The 20934-nt window shown below is 35.6% G+C and overlaps 1 protein-coding gene and 1 pseudogene across 2 annotated transcripts in view; both read left to right on the forward strand.

Moving 5' to 3' along the window:
- Positions 1-20934, forward strand: part of Ubr1 (ubiquitin protein ligase E3 component n-recognin 1) — a 173725-nt gene that overhangs the window by 83064 nt on the left and 69727 nt on the right. Inside the window, exons 13-21 of one of the 2 annotated variants that reach the window (XM_063249551.1) lie at positions 5121-5220; positions 5948-6076; positions 6691-6871; positions 11126-11187; positions 11445-11552; positions 12390-12455; positions 13117-13218; positions 16093-16156; positions 19547-19671. In XM_063249551.1, coding sequence (XP_063105621.1) covers positions 5121-5220; positions 5948-6076; positions 6691-6871; positions 11126-11187; positions 11445-11552; positions 12390-12455; positions 13117-13218; positions 16093-16156; positions 19547-19671 — 937 coding nt within the window. Of the gene's footprint in view, positions 1-5120; positions 5221-5947; positions 6077-6690; positions 6872-11125; positions 11188-11441; positions 11553-12389; positions 12456-13116; positions 13219-16092; positions 16157-19546; positions 19672-20934 lie in introns of both variants that reach the window. The other variant, XM_003475450.5, reaches the window with a different exon arrangement.
- Positions 13226-16084, forward strand: LOC134476203 (small ribosomal subunit protein uS2-like; annotated as a pseudogene).

A 20934-nucleotide genomic window follows, 5' to 3' on the forward strand; every position in this document is an offset into this window, starting at 1 on the left:
ACCCAGTGGTTGTCTTCTACTGAACTACATCCCTAGTGCCCCCCCCCCCGCCCTTTTTTAAACTTTGAAGCAGGATCTTGCTCAATTGCTCAGGCTGGTCTGGAATTCATGATCTTGGTTTACTCTCCTAAATAGCTGGGTTTATGTTTATGAGTCACTGTATCCACCTTGATGATGGTATTTTAATGTATAATCACATATTGATGGACATCTAATGAATGACAGAAATGTACCCACAATCCCCACTGTTCTTACAACTCAAAAAAGTTTTTCCTATTTTTGTTGCCTTTTAAATTCCTGTATTACTTACTTTGTAAGTGTGTGTGTGTGTTTTGAGACAGGTTCTTGCTGTATAGTTTAGAAAGGTTTTGAACTCACTGTGTAGCCCAAGTTGGCCTCAAACTTACAGCAATCTTCCTGTCTCAGCTTTTCAAGTGCTGGGATTATAGCCATGTGCCACACTGCCCAGCACTGTATATCATTTCAGTGGTTAAAACTAGATATATCTGGTTCCTTCAGGACTGTTTGAAATTCAAGGACAAACATGTATATCTTGTTCACGTTTATGTTTCCATTACCTGGTGTATATGACAGGAATGTATTTTGATTGAATGCAAAATAATTTGTAATAATTATCAGTGATCACTGAGAAGTCATTCCATTATAAATTTTGTTCTCATTTGACATAAAACCAATCATTGTCATTTCAGCCAAAAGGAATACTATAAATGATGGGATAAAATGGACCATTATCTTCATGAAATTAGTACATCTTGATGGGCAAACCATGATGACATAGGTGCTTATATCCTTCTTCCAGATTCTGGATTCTGAAAATCTGGAAGTAGGAATTCTGTTCAAAGTTTTTTGAACCAGAAGGGATTTTAGCTGGCCTGTTAGATAATGAGTATAAAGAATCCCAGGAGATCTGTAATGTATTTGTCCAGAGTGGGCTAGTATCTGAGGCTTACTTAGTCATACCAGTCTTTCAGGATATAATGTATGGTGCAGTCAATCTTTATTTTTTTTCTTCCAATCAAATTTTATTGGTACATTTTACTTGTACATAATGATCACATTCATCATAGAGAATTTGTACCTGTACATGATACAACTTGTTTCTCTTTTTTTCCCAATCACCTACCCTTCCTTCAACCTATATCCCTCCCCATTCACAAAAATTTTCTTTCTTAGGGGCTGGGGATTTAGCTCAGAGGCATAAGCACCTGCCTTACAAGCAGGTGGTGAGTTCAATCCCGGTACCAATTTTTAAAAAAAGTTTTCTTTCTCTCATTTTTTTCTTTTCTTTCTCTCTTTCTCCCTCGTCCCTCTCTTGTTCCCCTTCCATTTGAAATATTTTTCCTATATCAAAATACCTAGTATGCATTTTGGTCCTTATTTACACTTTCAGTTTCTCACACAAGAGAAAAAATGTAGTATTTACACATGTGTCTGATTTATTTCATTTAAGAGTATGGTCTCAAAGTGTATCCGTTTACCTAACAGTATCTTGGGGCTATCCTTCTTTATGGCAGAGTAGTAAGTACTCCATTGTATAAAAATACATTGTTTATCCACTTACCAGTAGCTGGGCTATTTCCAAGATTTGGCCATTACAAACAGTGCCACTATAAATATGGATATGCATATATCTCTATGGTATGATGCTTTTCTTTCAGGAAAATACCCAGAAGAGGAATACATGGAGTCCCTCTAGTCTTAGTTTTTTGAGGAATCTCCACAGTGATTGTACCAGTCTGCACTCTCACCAACAGTGGAGAAGGGTTCCTTTTTCCCCACTGCCCTTCCAGCATTTGTTATTGGTTGATTTTTTGATAATATTAGGTATTTTCTGGGGTGAGATGGAACCTTAGCATTATTTTCATTTCCTTTTTTTTTTTTTTTTTTTTTTTTTTGTCTTTCTCATTTTTATCGATACTAGGGATCGAACTCATGACTGCCTGCTTGCAAGGCAGGCGCTTATGCCTCTGAGCTAAATCCCCAGCCCCAACATTATTTTAATTTGCATCTCTGGAATGACCAGTGATGTTGAACATTTTTAAATATATTTATTAGCTGTTTCTACTTCATCTGAGAAGTATGTATCAGATACCATTTTTGGATTGAACATTTAAATTTGGGGAAATCTGATTTTTTTTTAGTTCTTTATATACTCTAGATAGTAATCTATTGTCTGAGGAACAGCTAGCAAATTTTTTCCCACAAAAGTTATCTTTTTACTTTGTTGGCAGTTTCTCTTGTGGTGCAAAAAGCTTTTTAATAAGATGAGATTCCAGGTGTTAATTCTTTGTAATAATTCCTGTACAATTGTCTTTTCATCTTTTTTGAGGCCGAGTTCCACTGTATGGTTTCAGGCTGGCCTTGAACTCATTTGTAGTCCAGGCTGGCCTCACATTTGTGGTGATCCTCTTGCCTCAGCCTCCTGAGTGCTGGGATTACAGTTGTGCACCACTACACCCAGTTTATGATCAGTGGTTTGTTGATAAAATCTTTGCTTACACCAGTCTCTTGAGGCATTTTACCTATTCTATCTTCAGCAAATGTAATGTTTTTGTTTCAGTAGTTAGAACTTTGATCCATTTTCATTTAAGTATAGTGCATGCTGAAAAATATAGATCTAATTTTAATCCATTGGCATGTGGAAACTTAGATTTCTAGAACCATTTATTAAAGGCTATCTTTTATTTAGTGAATGTGTATGGCACCCTTGTCAAAAATAAGGTGACTAGTGTGTCTGGGGTTGTTTCTGCATCTTCTAATCTGTTCCATTGATCCTGGGGCCTGTTTTTTTTTTTTTTTTTTTTTTTTTTGCTAGTACCATGTTGGGTTTTTGTTTTGTTTATTTGTTACTTTGTTTTGGTACAGGGAATCAAACTCAGACCCTTGCACTTGCCAAGCAGAGTGTTTTATCATAGTAGCTTTGTAGTATAATTTCAAATCTGGGATTATGATACTCCCTGCTTTGTCTGTTGCCCAGAATTTTCTTTGCTATTCTAAGTCTCTTCTGATTCCAAATGAATTTTAGGATTGTTTTCTGTATGAGATATGCTATTGGAATTTTGACTGCATTAAATCTGTATAACAATTTAGAAATCTGGCCATTTTCACTATATTGGTTATTGCTACCCAACAGCAAGGGGTATCTTTCCATTTTCTGATATTTTCTTATGTCTCTGTTTTAGAGTACTATAGTTTTCAATGTGGAGGTCTTTTACTTCCTTCATTCGATTGGCTCCTAGGTATTTCTTTTTTGGGGATACTATTAGAAAAGATGTTATTTCAGGGCTGGGGATTTAGCTCAGCGGCATAAGTGCCTTCCTTACAAGTGTGTGGTCGTGAGTTCGATCCCTGGTACTGATAAAAACGAAAAAGACAAAAAAAAATGTTATTTCACTAATTTAGCTTTAATTTAGTCACTAATTTAGTGACTTTGTTATTCGTGTACAGGAAGGCTATTGATTTTTTTTTTTTTTTTTTTTTTTGTCTTTTTCGTTTTTATCGGTACCAGGTATCGAACTCACGACTGCCTGCTTGCAAGGCAGGAGCTTATGCCGCTGAGCTAAATCCCCAGCCCCAGGCTATTGATTTTTTGAGTGTTGACTTTGTATCCAGTTGTGCTACCAAATTTGGTTATTAAATCTAGAAGTCTTTGGGTACAGGTTTTGGGGTCTACTATGTAAAGTATCATGTTATCCACAAATAATGATAATTTAACTTCTTTGCTTTCGATCATTATTGCTTTTACTTCTTTCTCTTGTCTAGTTTCTCTGGCTAATATTTCCATAACTATATTGGATAACAGTGGGCATCCTTGTTTCATTCCTGATTTTAGAAGGAAAGCTTTCAGCTTTTGTCCATTGATTGTGATGTTGGCTATTGGTTTGTCATAGATGGCTTTTATAATATTGAGATAAAGACCATTTATTCCAATTTTCTATAGGGTTTTATCATGAATGGGTGCTGGACTTTGTCAGATGGTTTTTCTGCATCTATTGATATGATCATAAGATTTTTGTTGTTGATTCTGTTAATGTGGTACAGTAACATTTATGGATTTATATATGTTGCACCATCCTTGCATTCCTTGGATGAATCCTGCTTAGTCTTGGTATGTGAGCTTCTTGATAATTTGCTGTATTCTTTTTGCCAGTATCTTTTTTTTTTTGTCCTTTTTTGAGACAAGGTCTCACTATGCAGTTCAGGCTGGACTTGAGCTCACTTTGTAGCCCAGGCTGGTCTCAAACTCAAAATAATCCTCCTGCCTCAGCCTCCTGAGTGCTGAGATTACAGGCATGAGCCACCACGCCCCGCTCTTTGTCAGTATCTTAATGAGGGTTTTTGCACCTATATGCATTAAGGCAATTGGCTTATATTTCTCTTTCTTAGTTGATTCTTTCTCTTATAGCCTTAGCTTTAATATCTGTCTCTGGTGTTCACAGTTTGATCTTTATATGTAAAAATAAAGGTAAATATATAATTCTAGCACTACTCAGTGCTTCTAATTATGTTAAGAAATTAAAATATATAGTTTTTCCCCAAATTCATTTTATTTCAAGGAGAAAAAGAAAAAAAAAAACTTAAAATTTCAAAGCACGTTACTCAGGGGCAACAATGGTACATACATTGCACACTGTCATCCCCAAATCATTCACCCAGAGCACAAGACATGTGTATTCAATTGTCCAAACAATACCAGCATGAATCTTTCTCTTCAGCTAACTCAGAGAAATCTGTAGTATAACTATTTTAACTTTTTATGTACATAAATACACACACACACACACACACACACACACATACATACAGTCATATACATATGTTATTTCTTTCAGCTCCTCAACACTAGTGAGACAAAATGATGTTCACACGTGTGTCTTATTTACTTCACTTGCTAGTTTGGTCTTAAGTTGCATCCATTTACCTATAAAAGCCTCTCAATTCTTCTTTATAGCTGAGTAGTACTACATTGTATAAAAATACCATGTCTTTTTTATACAAAATATATAATTTTGATAAGACATCATTGTTTATATCCTGAGAACTTTAAAATATTTCAAGATAGAAAAATGAAGTATTTCTTTCCTTTTTTGAAATGATAGGTATATCCTGATCAGCAAACCCACAGTATGGACGGAGAGATTAAGAATACAGTTCCTTGAAGGTTTTCGATCTTTTTTAAAGATACTTACCTGTATGCAGGTATTGAAATTCTTCTGTACATCAGTGAGAGAATTTTATTTAAAAAGTATAATCTTTTTGTTGTTATAGATGCCACTGTTACTTTTTCTTTTTCCTTCTCCTGTGCCTCCTCTCATTTCCTTCCTCCTTTTTCCTCCTCTCCTACTTTCCTGCCTCCTGTCCTCCTTTTCTCCTTATTCACTTCCTTTTTCCTTTCCTTCTTCCTTCTTCCTCTTCCTGCTTCATTGAAAATTGTGGATTTTAGAGATAAAACTTAGTAAATAGAAATGAGATTTAAGCCTTGACTACTAATTCTAATTTTCTTTCTTTGTATCTTAGTTTATTGTTGCTACTACTATTAATGCTTATTGAATGTCATATGACATGTATAGTAAACATTTTATATACATCATCTCTTCTGAGCCTTATATCAATATTATGAGGTAGTTGGCTATTATTATTCTCATTTTACATATAGGGAAAGAAATTTAAAAATAATTTGCACAGCATCGTATAACTTGCCCTGACGTGTAGCAAGACAGAGCTGATAATTGCAGTTAGATGTTTTATTCCTGAACTGTAACCCTGATAAGGTGATATTTGAACCTCTGTATTCTGACCTAGTATAACAACCATGTTAAAAATTAAAATACTATGCATTTGTAAATATGAATCCTGATCATTTTATATTTTGCCAGTAGGGAGCAAAGAAAGAGGATCATATGTGCTGACTAATCTTTTCTTGTAGGGAATGGAAGAAATCAGAAGACAGGTTGGGCAACACATTGAAGTAGATCCTGACTGGGAAGCTGCCATTGCAATACAGATGCAGTTGAAAAATATTTTACTCATGTTCCAAGAGTGGTGTGCCTGTGATGTAAGAAAGATATGTTACTAGGAGCATTGCCTTTTGTGTGTGTGTGGTGGTGGGGGGAGGGTTCTTTTGTTAGTTTATTCTTATGATTGGTGCTAGAGGTTAAATCCAGGGCCTAGCACATGTTAAGCACATGTCTTGCCACTGTGTAATATCCTCAGCACTGAATTCTGCCTATATTTTTAGGAACTATGCAAAAGCTACTTTAATAAACGTCTTCCAAATTTTTCATGATTGTTTTTTCTGTTCTCTAAAGAAAATGAGTTTGTAGCCAGGCGTGGTAGTGCACACCTATAATCTTAGCACTTAAGAAGGTCAGGGGGATTGCTGTGAGTTCAAGGTCAACATGAGCTATATAGTAAGCTCAAGGCCAGCCTTCACTCTGCACTATGTAGAGATTGTCTCAAACAGTTCCCAAAATAGTTTGTATCACTTAATGGTACTTAAAATTTTTTGCTCTGCTTGTGTGTAGGTATATATATTTCCTCCTGATGTGCAGATATTGTGAAGATAGCTCTAATAATATACAGAATAAGTTTGTACTCATATTTAATAAATATTTATTGAAAAAGGAATGATAACTTGTTGACATGTTTGCATTGTTACTTTCTCTTCAGGAAGAGCTCTTACTAGTGGCTTATAAAGAATGTCACAAAGCTGTAATCAGGTGCAGTACAAGTTTCATAACTGGTATCAAGACAGTAGTACAGCTTTGTGGTCATACTTTGGAAACTAAGTCCTACAGAGTATCTGAGGATCTTGTAAGCATTCATCTGCCACTCTCTAGGACTCTTGCTGGTGAGTACTTGCTTTTTACATATTTGGGATAACTGTTATTAAAGGTATATAAAATAAATAAAGAGTACAGAGTAGAAATTTCTATTTTTTGTTCTGTTGTTAGTTTGTTCAGACATGCTCATACCATACCCCACAGATAAGGCCTATCATTGTCAATTCAAGGAACTATAGCCCCAACATTCATATAAGGATACTTATTTACCTGGGCCATTTTTCATATGGGTCATTTAATAGGTCCTTAGAGTATATACTTAAAGGCCAACTATAACTTACCCCTCACCCAAATTTAAACATTATAAATTTTGGCATTGGTTTTAACTTTCGTCTCTGCCTGATTCACCAGTGAATAGTCTGTCAGTGTGTCTTTATCACTAAAGGAAGGAAATAATAGGTTTTCTTTAGTTATCTATTCACCTGTCATCCTTTTATTGAACAACTTTATCAAAGTGCAAATATGTTTATAGTTTTAATTGTGGCAAAATATATGTAACATAAAATTTACCATTTTAATCATTTGCATTATGTGTGTTCACATTGTTGTATAACCATTACCACCATCCATCTACAAAACCTTTTTGATTTCCAAAACAGACATATGATAATATTATGGTTAAGCAGTAGCTGTCTATTATCCTTGTCACACAGCCTCTGGCAACTACCACTCTTACGTTCTGTCTCCATTTGACCATGATGGGTACCTATGATAAGAGGAATCATTCAGTATTATCCTTTAGTGACTGGCTTCATTTAGGATATTATCAAGGTTCATCCATGTTACAGTATGTGTTGGGATTTCTTTCCTTTTTAAGGCTTCATTGTATGATATTTTGTTCAACTATTTACTGATACACACTTGAGTTGCTTCCTCTTTTTGGTTATTGTGAATAATGCTGTTAACGAAATATAAATATGTGAATTGGTTCAGGTATTTGCTTTCAATTGGTTTTTTTTTTTTTTTTTTTTTTTTTGGAGACTGGGTCTCACTATACAGTTCAGTCTGGCCTTGTGCTCACTTTGTAGCCCAGGCTGGTCTCGAACTCATAACAGTCCTACTGCCTCAGCCTCCCAAGTGCTGGGATTACAGTCGTGGACCACCACACCCAGCATTTGCTTTCAGTTCTTATGATTGTGTGTCCAGAAAGGAATCACTGGATCATATGGCAATTCTATGTTTAATTTTTTTGTGGAACTACCATCCTGTTTCCATAGCAGCTCCCACCAGCAGTATACAAGGGTTCTAGTTTGTTCACATTCTTAGTAAACTTTGTGTTTATTTTCATTTATGAATAATAATCCTCATTTGAATGGTATTTGTAAATAGTATTTCACTGTGGTTTTGATTTGGATTTCCCTAATGAATATCAGTGTTGGCATCTTTTCAGATGTTCATTGGTTTCTTATGTCTATTTTGGTGAAGTAACTATTCAGTTGGTTTGCTCAATTTTTATTAAATTTTTTAAAATATTCACTTGTTGGGAGTTTTTTGCATATTATGAATATCAGCTGTTTATGAGACATATGATATGCAAATATATTTTCTCATTCTGTGAGGTCCCTTTCAATATTTTTAGTGTTCTTTGATGCCAGGAGTTTTTGGTGTATTCCAATTTATCTATCATTTATTTATTTATTTTTGATACCAGGAATTGAGCCTCAGGACCTTGCACTTGCCAGGCAGGCATTTGTGCCACTAAGCTGTATGCCCAGTCTAGATCTATTTTATGTTATGTTGCATTATTTATGGTATAGTATGCTGTTTTACTTTATTGGAGACTTATGTGTAGCCCAGGCTGGCCTTGAATTTGTGGCAATCCTCCTGGCCTCAACCTCCCAAGGGCTGAAAGTATAGGGATGTGCTGCCACACCTAGCAAGTTAGTTTTTACATATGGAGTCTTTGATATCATGTGACTTTATTTTTTTCTATTTTTATGTTAAAAAATACTTAGAATTATCCCAGAAAGAATGATCATTATCAAGAAATCAAGTAACAATAAATGCGGTAAAGCAGCAGAAAAAAGGAAAACTTCTACACTATTGGTGGGAATGTAAATTAGTACAGCCACTATGGAAGTCAGTACAGAAATTCCTCAAGATACTACTTAAACTAGAAATTCCTTTTGACTCAACTATTCCCCTTCTAGATATCTTCCTGAGAGAGTTAAAGATAGCACATTACAGTGATACATGGCTACCCATATTTATAGCAGCACAATTCATAATAGCTAAATCTTGGAAGCAGCCGACATGCCTATCAACACATGAATAAAAATAAAATAAATAAAATCTGGTATACAATGGAGTAATACTCTGCCATAACAAAATAAAGTAAAGAAAATGTGGTAGTACTGTGCTGTAAGAAAGATAAACTAACCATTTGTAGGAAAATGGATGTACCTTGAGACCATAATCTTAAGTGAAGCATATCATGCAGATTGAATATTGCATGCTTTCTCTTATGTGAGAAACCCAAAATGTAAATAAAGAGCAAAATGAAAAACTAGGAATTAGGGTGATAGATCTTTCTCAAATGTGAAGGAGATCCAGAGATGGGAGAGAGGGAAAGGACATGAAAAAAATTAATGTGTGGCCAAGTGTGGTGGCACACACCTGTAATCCCAGCACCTGGGAGTCTGAGGCAGGTGGGTTGTTAAAAATTTGAGACTAGCCTAGGCTACAAAGTGAGCTGAAGGCCAGCCTGAACTGTATAGCCAGACCCTATCTCAAAAAGACAAAGAATGAAAAGTGTTACATACATGTACCATCTCCACACAAGAAATGTAGTCATTATGTAAAACAAGTATGTATTAATAAAAATAAAATCTGAAAAAATAAAAATACTTAGAATAGTTGTCAATTATTTTGATACCAAGACCAGAATAAACATCTACAGAAGCAGCATATTAGTTTCTTTATAATGTGTGAATATACCTTGCACAATATAGGATTTTAAATGTTATAGTAATACTGTGCTTTAAAATTAAATGTGAAATGTTTACGTTTTAGACTGTTGTTGTAGTTAGGGGTTGTGCAGAGAACAGTTAGAATCAGGATGCAGAATTTATAACGTTATTTTATGATGGTCGCCCAGAGTTAACACAAGAAAGTGCAGGAAATCTGTCCACAACATTAAAGACATAGAATATTCAGCCAAGGGCCTGATCCCACAGCAATGTCCTACGTGAGTCCAGATAAAGACTAGAGCCCATGACAGTGCCTCCCACAAGTCCAATTGGAGGTCTAGAGCCTATGAGAAGGATTCATGCCAGTCTGTTTTACAGCTCTATGCTGGGAAGGCCCAAAGGTCAGCAGTGGAAGCTAGAAAGTCTATGCCAGTGGGGTGAAGAAGCTGTGCTGGTTGGTTGAGGGTTCTACACTGAAGCTGAGAAGTCATGCTCAAAACAAAGACCAGGGCTATCCTGCAAAGCACCACAGCCATCATCAGTGACATGGAGGCCCTGAGCTCCTCTGATGATAGGAACAGTCAAGTACACGCGATGAAGCCAGCATGAGTTTGTGTTGGATATTAAATGGCACGTGTCTTCTGCTCTGGAGCCAGGAAATGATACTCAGTGTAAGGACCAGAGCTCCCCCAAAGTGAACCACAGCCTGTCTCACCAACAAGGTCCCGAGCTCCTCCGATGATAGTTGTCAAACTCACACTGGGAAAGCTAGTGTGCTCCTCCAGGAGAACCAGTGGCTCAAACAGCAACACTTAGAGAAACCCACAGCGCCTAGCTTCTCCTCCACATTTCTGTTTTTGCTGGCAACTTGCCTCAGGTGGACCATCTTATGCTCAGCATCATGCTGATTTAATTCTGCTGGCATTAAGTTGACCACCAGTTTTTAATCCATAACAACATCTTTTCTAATTTCAGTTCATGTACGTTTTGGGGGAAGAGAGGATGTTGATTGAACCAGGGTATCACACACACAAGACAAACACTGTACCTGTGAGCTACCCATCTAGCCTGATAAATATAAATTTAAATCATCTGTCTTTCTGGTTTTTTTGTTTGTTTTGTTTTGAAACATAGTCTTGCTATGTGGTGCAGGCTGGCCTTGAACTTGCTTATGTAGCCCAAGATGGCCGCAAACACTCAGTGATCCTCCTGCCTCAGTCTGCTGAATGCTGAGATTACAGGCATGTGCCACCATGCCTAGCTAAATTCCCTTGTTTCTAAACTTGGTGTATTAACTAGTAAACATACTGACTGGGCTTAATTGCTTTCTCATTTTCTTTTTAAATAATTTAGGACTTCATGTACGTTTAAGCAGACTGGGTGCTGTCTCAAGACTGCATGAATTTATACCTTTTGTAAGTGTCTCTAAAAGTACTGATTTGCTTGTATTATATTTTGGAACACCCTTTGGTTGTTGAATGGAAAGAAAATATTTTGAAACCCAGCTGTATATATCCTATTGAAATATCAATCACAAAGATTTGGAAGTCATTTAGTTCAAACTTTCCATTTTACTGATGAGAAAATCACTGAATAAATATTTAGTGTTATGACTGAGATATATCTCAGCCCTGCAAGAAATAATGAAATAGCCCTCCCTCTGTTTCAGCAGGACTTTCAAGTAGAGGTGCTAGTGGAATATCCTTTGCGTTGTCTGGTGTTAGTTGCCCAGGTAGTTGCTGAGATGTGGCGAAGAAATGGGCTTTCTCTCATTAGCCAGGTATAGTAAGCTGTATTACTCAAATTCATAAATGTGTTTTTGTTTTATGCAGTTTTATCCACATCCCCAGATTTTGCTGAGTATTTGCTTTTATTCTCTTGTATAAATTCTTTGGAATAAAAAATTTAGGGACCATATAGATGTTTCTCCTTTTATTTGTTTGTCCTATCTTAAATTAATTAAAGAAACTGCAGTATTTAAGTGTACAGATGAGCTCAAAGCCAGTAGTACCACAGAAATTTCCTGGAATTTTTGTTTGTATTTTCTTCTTAGAAGTTTCTGGTTAACATAATTCTTTTATAAGGATTGCCTTACTTTAGTCTTCACATCATCCGTCTTAATCAAAGGCTACCTATATTTTTCTTTCTATTTTAAAGTATATAAGGAGAAGCACTTTCCCTAAAAGACTTATAAAATTACCACTTGGAAGAAAATTGATGTTATGATTAAAATGTAGAGATTGATTTAATTTTATTGAAATAGGTATTTTAAACATAGCAAAAATAAATTTTTTGTTAAACAGTAAGAATAAAGATAGAGCATTTTTAACTCTCAAGCATTTGTTTTGTTTTGCAGCGCTGGGAATAGAACCTGGGCCTTGTGTGTGCTAGGCAGGCATTTTCCTGATGAGTCACATCCCCAGACTCAAGTGTTTTCATGCCAATTTCTCACTTTATCCTCACAAATTCCTTAAAATGATTCATAGATTTACGACAACTTTTTGCTGCCATGGAGTTCCTGGGATTTCTAAACAAAAGTCCTAAAAAAATAGATTTTGTTAAGAATTTTGTTTGAAATAAAATAAGTGTTTTAGCATCTACCTACCTTTATTCATAGGTATTTTATTACCAAGATGTTAAGTGCAGAGAAGAAATGTATGATAAAGATATTATCATGCTTCAGGTAACTGTTTAAATTACTTTTCATGTTTATGCCTTAATCTTTCTCCTAAGTTTCTTGTGACGAGATCATAACTTATTTAAAAATAATTTCATTGGTACATTTTTAGATATACATTATGATCACATTCATCATAGGGAATTTGTTCCTGTACATAATATATCTTTATTTTTTTTTTTGTCTTTTTCTTTTTTATGCATACCAGGCATCGAACTCACGACTACACAATTGCAAGGCAGGCGCATGTGCCGTAGCTAAATCCCCAGCCCCTCTTTGTTTTTTTGGGGTTTTTTTGTCCATAATATATCTTGATTCTGCCAGGTGTGGTGGTGTGCATGCCTCTAATGCTAGCACTTGGGAGGCTGACGTAGGAAGATCACTGGGAGTTCAAGCCCAGCCTGGGTTACGTAGTGAGTTCAGGACTGGTCTGAACTACATTGAGAGACCCTGTCTGAAAAAGAAAAAAAAATGTTGATTCTTCTTTTTTCCTATAGTTTATTTTTAAATTGAATTTTTTTCACTGTTAAACTGAGTAGGATAGAGAAGTAGAGGAGGCTGCTACATTATTTTCTATAATCTTACTTTATAATTATCTAGTGCTACTAGAGAAAAACTGTTTCTCTGTTTAATATAAAAGAAATATGATACTACATTTCATTCACAGATTGGTGCATCTTTAATGGACCCCAACAAGTTTTTGTTACTGATACTTCAACGATATGAGCTTGCTGATGCTTTTACCAAGACCATACCCACTAAAGACCAGGTGAGCAACAAAAAATGACATGTAAATTAGTCTGAGCAAATATTATTATACTATTTTCAAGTTTATTTCTCTCTGTATAGAGTTGGTCCTGTGAATGTGTTGGTTCTATATCCACAGATGCACCCTATCACAGACTTTATATATATATATATATATATATATATATATATATATATATGAAAAATACATGAAAAAATTTAATCTAACTAATGTATAGACTTCTCTCCTTAGTCTCAGAATATTACAGTATAATAGCTATTTACATAGCATTTTTATATTAAGTATCATCATAATCAATCTAGATATGATTTAAAGTAGCTTTCAGGGGGAGGGGTCCATATGGCATTGTTCTTGATTCCCAGCATAACTTAAAGGGAAATTTTCACAATGTCCTGCAAATGAAGGAGGAGGATATCCTCAAATTCCTCGCTGTAGGAACCCACTTCAATGGCACCAACCTGGATTTCCAGATGGAGCAGTATATCTACAAAAGGAAAAGTGATGAGATCTACATCATAAATCTGAAGTGGACCTGGGAGAAGCTTCTGCTGGTAGCTCGAGCCATAGTTGCCATTGAAAATCCTGCTGACATCAGTGTCATATCCTTTAGGAACACCAGACTACAAGCTGTGCTGAAGTTTGGCACTGCCACTGGCGCTATTCCTGTCACTGGCTGCTTCATGTCTGGGACCTTCACTAACCAGAGCCAGACAGCTTTCAAAAGCCACATCTTCTGGTAGTTACTGATCCCAGCACAGATCACTAGCCCTTTGGGGGATGTCTTATGTCAATCTGCCAACCATTGCTCTGTGTAACACAGATTCTCCTCTGTACTATGTGGATATCACCATCCTGTGCAACAGTAAAGGAGCTCACTCAAGGGGTCTGATGTGGTGGATGCTGGCCCAGGAAGTGCTGTGCTTGCATGGCACCATCTCCCGTGAAAACCTGTGGGAAATCATGCTTATCTCTACTTTGACGAGGGGTCCTGAAGAGATTGAAAAGGAAGAGCAGATTTGCTGAAAAGTCTGTGACCAAGGTAAAATAGATGGACTGCACCAGCTCCCAAGTTCATTGCTGCTCAGCCTGAGGTTGAAGGCTAGTTTGAAGACATGCAAGTGTCCTCAGTGCCCATTCAGCAGTTACCTACTGAAGACTGGAGTGCTCAACGGGCTACAGAAGACTGGTCTATAGCTCCCACTGCACAGGCCACTGAGTGGGTAGGAATGACCACCAAGTAGTCTTGAGTTGCTCTGCAGACACTTAAGCAAAATAGGAATGAAGTTGATGGAAAATAAAACACCAATTTCTAAAAAAAATAAATAAAAAAAAATAAAAAGGAAAAGTATGTGATTATGTATACATAGAGAGATTCTTTGTCACTCCAGAAAAGTTACAGTATATAGATCAACCAAGGGAAAACTAGCAAGTAAAATACTGCCTTCAGAAAATAAAGTGTTGGTGGGCTAGGGCTCTGCCTCGACAGTGCAGTGCCTGTCTAGCAAGCGCAAGATCCTGGGTTCAATTCCTGGTACCAAAGAAGGAGAATAAAAATGTTACTGTCTTGCTTTTAAAGCAAAAATTATATCCTTCCGTATATCCTGTTTTGTAAATTTGCTGCCTGTGCTTAACCAAATGCTATGATTTTTTTCCTTGTCATTAAATAAAAATGCAGCTGTATCGTCATCTTCGTATCATTTCAAATGAGTGCATTATACTTTAGCCTTCTGTTGCTAGTGAGGTTTTTCTAGTTTTTTTTTTCTTACAGATATCTGTACCTCAGTGTTTAAAACATTTGTCTAATTATGTTAAGATACATTCATTGAAGAGGATTTGAAAGATACAACAGCATTCTCTTTAAGGCTCTGTCTCTGTCTGTCTGTCTGTCTGTCTCTCTATATGTGTGTGTATATATATATATATATATATATATATATATATATATATATATATACACACACACCCACATATATAAATTGGTCTCAGAAAAGTTATTTCTGTTTAAACTCAAACTATGTACATTTTTTTCCTTAAAAAAGTGGAGATTAAAAACTGTGTACATTTCTAATGGCACAATATTTTAAAATCTTGTTGATCTGATAGGTGATAAATGACATTTCACATGAACTGGCAGTTTTTAATTATCAATGGAGTTGACTGTGTTGTAATTATTGTTAACATTTGAAGGAGGACAGTGAATAATCAGTTCCTGTTCTTTGTAAAAGCTCCTCAGTAAGGAAAGACTATAAACTCTTCTTTTATTGTATTGATTACATTTTGCACAACTTGTAATTTGTCTCATTTTTTTTTGTCACATCCCTTGTTTTAGTATTTGAAGTATTATCTTATAAAGTAATACTTCACTGTTTTGAATTCATGAAATCACATTCTTTTACTTTGGAAGCCTTGGGAAGTGTCAAAGAATAAGACATTACCTTCAAACTAATTATCAGTTGTGATATTTAGTAAAAATAAATATCTGATTTGATACAGTGTTGAAGTAAAAGATGTGTTAGGGAAGGGTACTTTCACTCTTAACTATTTGAAACCACTTTCTCACTAGCCCAGTTAAAAGGAAGCTAATAGTAGAGAAGTTAGAGATTAGAATTTGTTTGACTTAGGATAAACAATGGTATAAGGATACCAATAATGAAACTTATGATAATATTAACAGTTATTGTTCAGTATTTATGTGCAAGGTACAGTGAACTTTTTTGGGTTTGATGTTTAAAAAAGGAACCATTACCCTCATAATTTGTATTGCTATGTTCTGAGAGAAAATCCTAGCCTGGAGGGAAATTGAGTCTGATACATAAATGCATGTGTTTTGGATTTTTTGGTTCATATTATAACTATTTATTTTCAATTCCATAGGATCTGATTAAGCAGTATAATACATTAATAGAAGAAATGCTTCAGGTCCTCATCTATGTTGTGGGTAAGATTAAAACAAAAGGTTTTAAAATAACACATATGTTGCTTTTTAGAGAGAATGTTAATGAGGACTATAATTGATCATTCTACATAGAATATTAGAGATTAATGTAACTGGTTTGACTATTAAATTTAGAAACTCACCTGTAAAAGAGCACAGATCATACATTTTTAATTTTTAATGCCTTGTTTATAATTTTATGGACTTTGAAATTCTAGGATATAATTACCCCAGATAGAAAGGTAGAGTTTTAGAACTTACTCATTTAGTACTAAAAATTACATAAATATATGAAATTTAAACATAGCATAATTCTAAAGAAAATTATTTTTATTATGTCACTGTGTTAAATTGTTTTGCAGAACTATTGGTCATACCTGGCTTCACTGAGGTTATTAGGGAAAGGAAAAAAATGTTCTTTGTTAGAAATAATGTTTATCAAATTATTATGGCATTGACCTTCAGAACTATGTTTTATATTTCAGCTGAAAGTAATACTTCTTTGCAGAAACAGTTAGAAATTCCAACCTGTTGAAGACAAATATATACTAGGTCATAGTCTTGATTTTACCAGTTGGGTACATTTATTGCTATTATCTTGTTCTCAGCTTCCCGTTCTGGCTTTTGTCCTTTACTTCACTGCCCTAGATACTTGTAATTTTCATAGTTCCTAGTGAAGGTTCTAGCTGTAACTTGCTTATCAGGGAGCTAGTAGTGGGACCAGTTGTTTTTATCAATAGAAAATGTCATAAAGGTTTCCAGACAACGTTCTTCTGTCTAGAATAGTTCGGTAAGAAACGCAGCATCACAGAAAATAGATTAAAAATGTATAAAAAATATCAAAATTGATTATACAGTTTACCAAACCATAAAAACTAGGAGAAAATTTTGTGCTTGCCATTAGAATATGATATGAGAAATTTCTAATAGTTAATGTTTGATATATATTTGAGTTCATTACCTTTAGATATCAGCATTTTTGTTTAAAAAATGTTATCTCTGATTTTATAATGGGAGAGTCATTAAGAAATAGCCAAATATTTGGATTTTGAATCAAAGACTCTATCTTGGCCTTGCTCTCAACTATCACAAGCATGCCATTCCTGATTGTTTTGTCTGTCTGTTAGTTTGTTTAAAACAGAGTTTTGCTATGTAATTCAGGCTGGCTTTGAACTCACTTTGTAGTCCAGGCTGTCCTCCAACTTCCAATGATCCTTCTCCCTCAGCCTCTCAAGTCTTGAGATTACAGCTGTGTGTCACCACGGTTGATTCCTATATGATCTCTTAAGATTGCTCTAGCACCAAAATTCACCCTTTAGTGAAAACAATGTGAAAATTACAAAAGGTTTTACAAATGTAAAGGTGGATGAGCCTACTAGAAACAAATTCACAGCCAGGCATGGTGGCGCATGCTTATAATCCCAGCACTTAGGAGGCTGAGGCAAGAGAATCACCACAAATTGGAGACCAGCCTGAACTATATATATGACCCTGTCTCAAAAACTCAAAAAAATTTTTAAAAATTAGAAAGAAAATTCACTAAAAGGTCATTCTTTTGACAAACTTGTGAAATTCATCACAACTCTTAGGAATTTCTTTGTATTTTATAGAAATCATGAGTCTTAGTATGGATGTTATAGTGGTAAGAATTGATGATATAGAGTCAGGTATTGTAAATATTCTCAAAGCAATGAGAATCAGATATTATGGACATCAGAGAAGTTTCTGGAGTTGACTTAATTGTTGCCTTTATTCATTTGCAGTTTATTGCAATGAAAAGTAAATATCTATGTGGGCATTTTTGGAGCACCAGTCATTCCTTTTTTTTTTTTTTTTTATCGGTATCGGGGATCGAACTCACGACTGCCTGCTTGCAACGCAGGCGCTTATGCCGCTGAGCTAAATCCCCAGCCCCACACCAGTCATTCTTGATACATATTACTGTTTTTTCATTTGACCCATAAAGACATTTTTAAGTATTTTGTTTTTCAGTTTTCACTTTATTTCTTTTTTTTTTAGAGAACAAAAGCAAAACAGAAAAAAGAGGAGAAATAATATAGAATTTCAAAAAAAACAGTAAGAAATCACTAATTGATAAATTATATATGGTTATCTTACAAGTAGTTGTGCAAAATCAAAGCATGAAAAGTGGACAATCAAACAATGACAGTACAAACTATTCTGTTAGATGAACTAACAAAAACTTAGTTGTGGGGCTGGGGATTTAGCTCAATGGTATAAGCACCTGCCTTGCAAGCAGGCGGTTGTGAGTTCGATCCCGGTACCGATAAAAAAAAAAAAAAAAAAAAAAAACCTAGTTGTATGGTTATCTATCTTACACACATGGCTACATGAGGACAGAAAAAATTACTCAGAGGAGACTTTAGTTCAGTCACTGAAAAGACCCAAATGAGCTACTACTTCAGCATAAGAGAGCGTCAGGGAAATAGCAGCAAGCTGATGCTTCTCTGGCTATTATTTGTAACCCAAGGACATGTGAACAAAGATGTAGAAGCAAAGCATTTACAATCTATTGTATGAGTTTTGGTCAGGAGACAGGTCAGAATGGGATGGTTTGTTAAATGAAACTTGTCAACTTTATTTAAGCAGTCTTGTCAGGGAAGAGTGGACACAATGTCCCAAGCAAGCATCTCTGAGAACAAACTGCTTTTTAATGCTGTTGACTATTGTCCAGTAGATTTTGCTCTAAACTATAACATGCATTCCAGGAGTCCTAAACTGTTGTCCAGAAAGTCTTCCTTTTCCACATTCACTTCAGATACTCCTTTGGACAGAGTCTCACAAGTAGAGACAGGTTTTTTGTTTGTTTGTTTGGTTAGTTGGTTTTGTTTTTGTTTCCTTTTTCTTTGTATTTTGGCTTTTTGAGACAGGGTCTAGAATTCACTATGTAATCCATGCCAGCCTCAAACTCACAGAAGTCCTCCTGCCTCAGTCTCCTGTGTGCTGAGACTATAGACATGTCCTACCACACCTGGCTAGTGGAGACAACACTGAGGGAGATCTTCAAAGAAAAGCTATTCAGCTATGGCCACTGCTCATGCACATGCCATCTACCTGTTTTCTGGATTAGAAACAGAGGTTAATTAATTGAGGAACCTTGTTAAAGTGTTTGAGAGTGTGTGTGTGTGTGTGTGTGAGTGTGTTAGTGTACATAAATTAAGATGCCTAGATTCTCCTTCAGATTACTTAATTTCCTCCTTTGTCTTTCAATAAATAAACTCTTGTTCACAGTTGGGAAAATGTTGAAATAATTTTTGGTCCCTTTCTCATAGGTTAAATTTTATACAGTGATCTATGTATAAATACTTCTGATGAGGAGAGATTTAAATAAAAAACAATTAATTATTCTACTTTTTCTTTCCATTGTTTTAGGAGAACGGTATATACCTGGAGTGGGAAACGTTACCAAAGAAGAGGTCACAATGAGAGAAATTGTTCACTTGCTTTGCATTGAACCCATGCCACATAGTGCTATTGCTAGAAATTTGCCCGAGAATGTAAGTCTATCTTTATTATTTTCTTGATTCACCTCAAGATGGCATTCTTTGTGCTTTTTCTTTCATTGGAAACTACTTTAAATTTCAGGAGAATATGTTAAGCAGAAAGCTCCATATTTTTACCTGTTAGTGGTATAAACTTTAATTCTAGGAAAAACTCCCTGACTTTTTGTTTACTTTTTTTTTTTTTTTTAATCTTTTTGAGACAGGGTCTCTCTATGCAGTTCAGGCTGGCCTTCAGTTCACTTTGTAGCCTAGGCTGGTCTAGAACTTGCAACAATCCTCCTGCCTCAGCCTCCCAGGTGCTGGGATTACAGACGTGAGCCACCACGCCCCGCCTTTTTATTTACTTTAAATAGTATATCACCGGGATAAAAAGAGCTTCCTGAAATACTGACACTGTTGGTGTGGCATATTAATATGGGTCTTCTGAGAAGCATATCTGAAGATTAAACATTAAGGTTTTATATTAAAGTTATGAAGGAGCTGGATGTGATGGTACATTCCTGTAACCCCAGCTTTTTGGAGGCTAAGGCAAGAGAATTGCCAAGAGTTTGAGGCCTGCTTAGGCTAACGTAAGTAAACTCAAGGCTAGCCTGAACTATACACTAAGACCCTGTCTCAAAAACCAAAAAATGAAGGAAAGAAGGAAAGCAGGGCTGGGGGCAGTGGTGGGGGGAGAAAGGAAGAAAGAAACTGGGCAAAGGTAGGAGAGCCACCAGAGAAACATGCAGGTCTGATTCCTTTGAAAGAAAGTAGTAAGCACATTAAATAGAAGCAGGGGCTGGGGATTTAGCCCAGTGGCATAAGCACCTGCCTTGCAAGCAGGTGGTCGTGAGTTGGATCTCCGGTACCGATTTAAAAAAAAAATGTGGCAACGTTAAATAGAAGCATTTGGTGGAAAAGTTTGTCTTATAGAAGAAGAGAGTATGATCTTAGTGACTAGAAGAGTAGAAGAAGAGCAGACAGCTATACGTTAGATGACAGGTACCAAAGTACAGGAACTAGTTCTACTGTTACATACCAGAATAGAATAGTGGTAACTATACAGCAATTTATGCTATACTTAAAAATAACTAGAAAAAGAGTCCAAAGATTCTCAACACATAGGAATTATAAATGAGAGTTTGGAAGTGCTAATTATCCTAATCTAGTCATTGCACATTGTATGTGTGTGCTGAGTTGTTTCACTGTAACACTGTTTCACATATTTTACTCATAAATATGCACAATATTATGTCAATTTAATTTTTACAAAAACAC

The sequence above is a fragment of the Cavia porcellus genome, unplaced genomic scaffold (assembly GCF_034190915.1).
Source record: "Cavia porcellus strain 051 isolate PalLab524CR breed Dunkin Hartley unplaced genomic scaffold, mCavPor4.1 scaffold_6, whole genome shotgun sequence".
Classification (NCBI taxonomy): domain Eukaryota; kingdom Metazoa; phylum Chordata; class Mammalia; order Rodentia; family Caviidae; genus Cavia; species Cavia porcellus.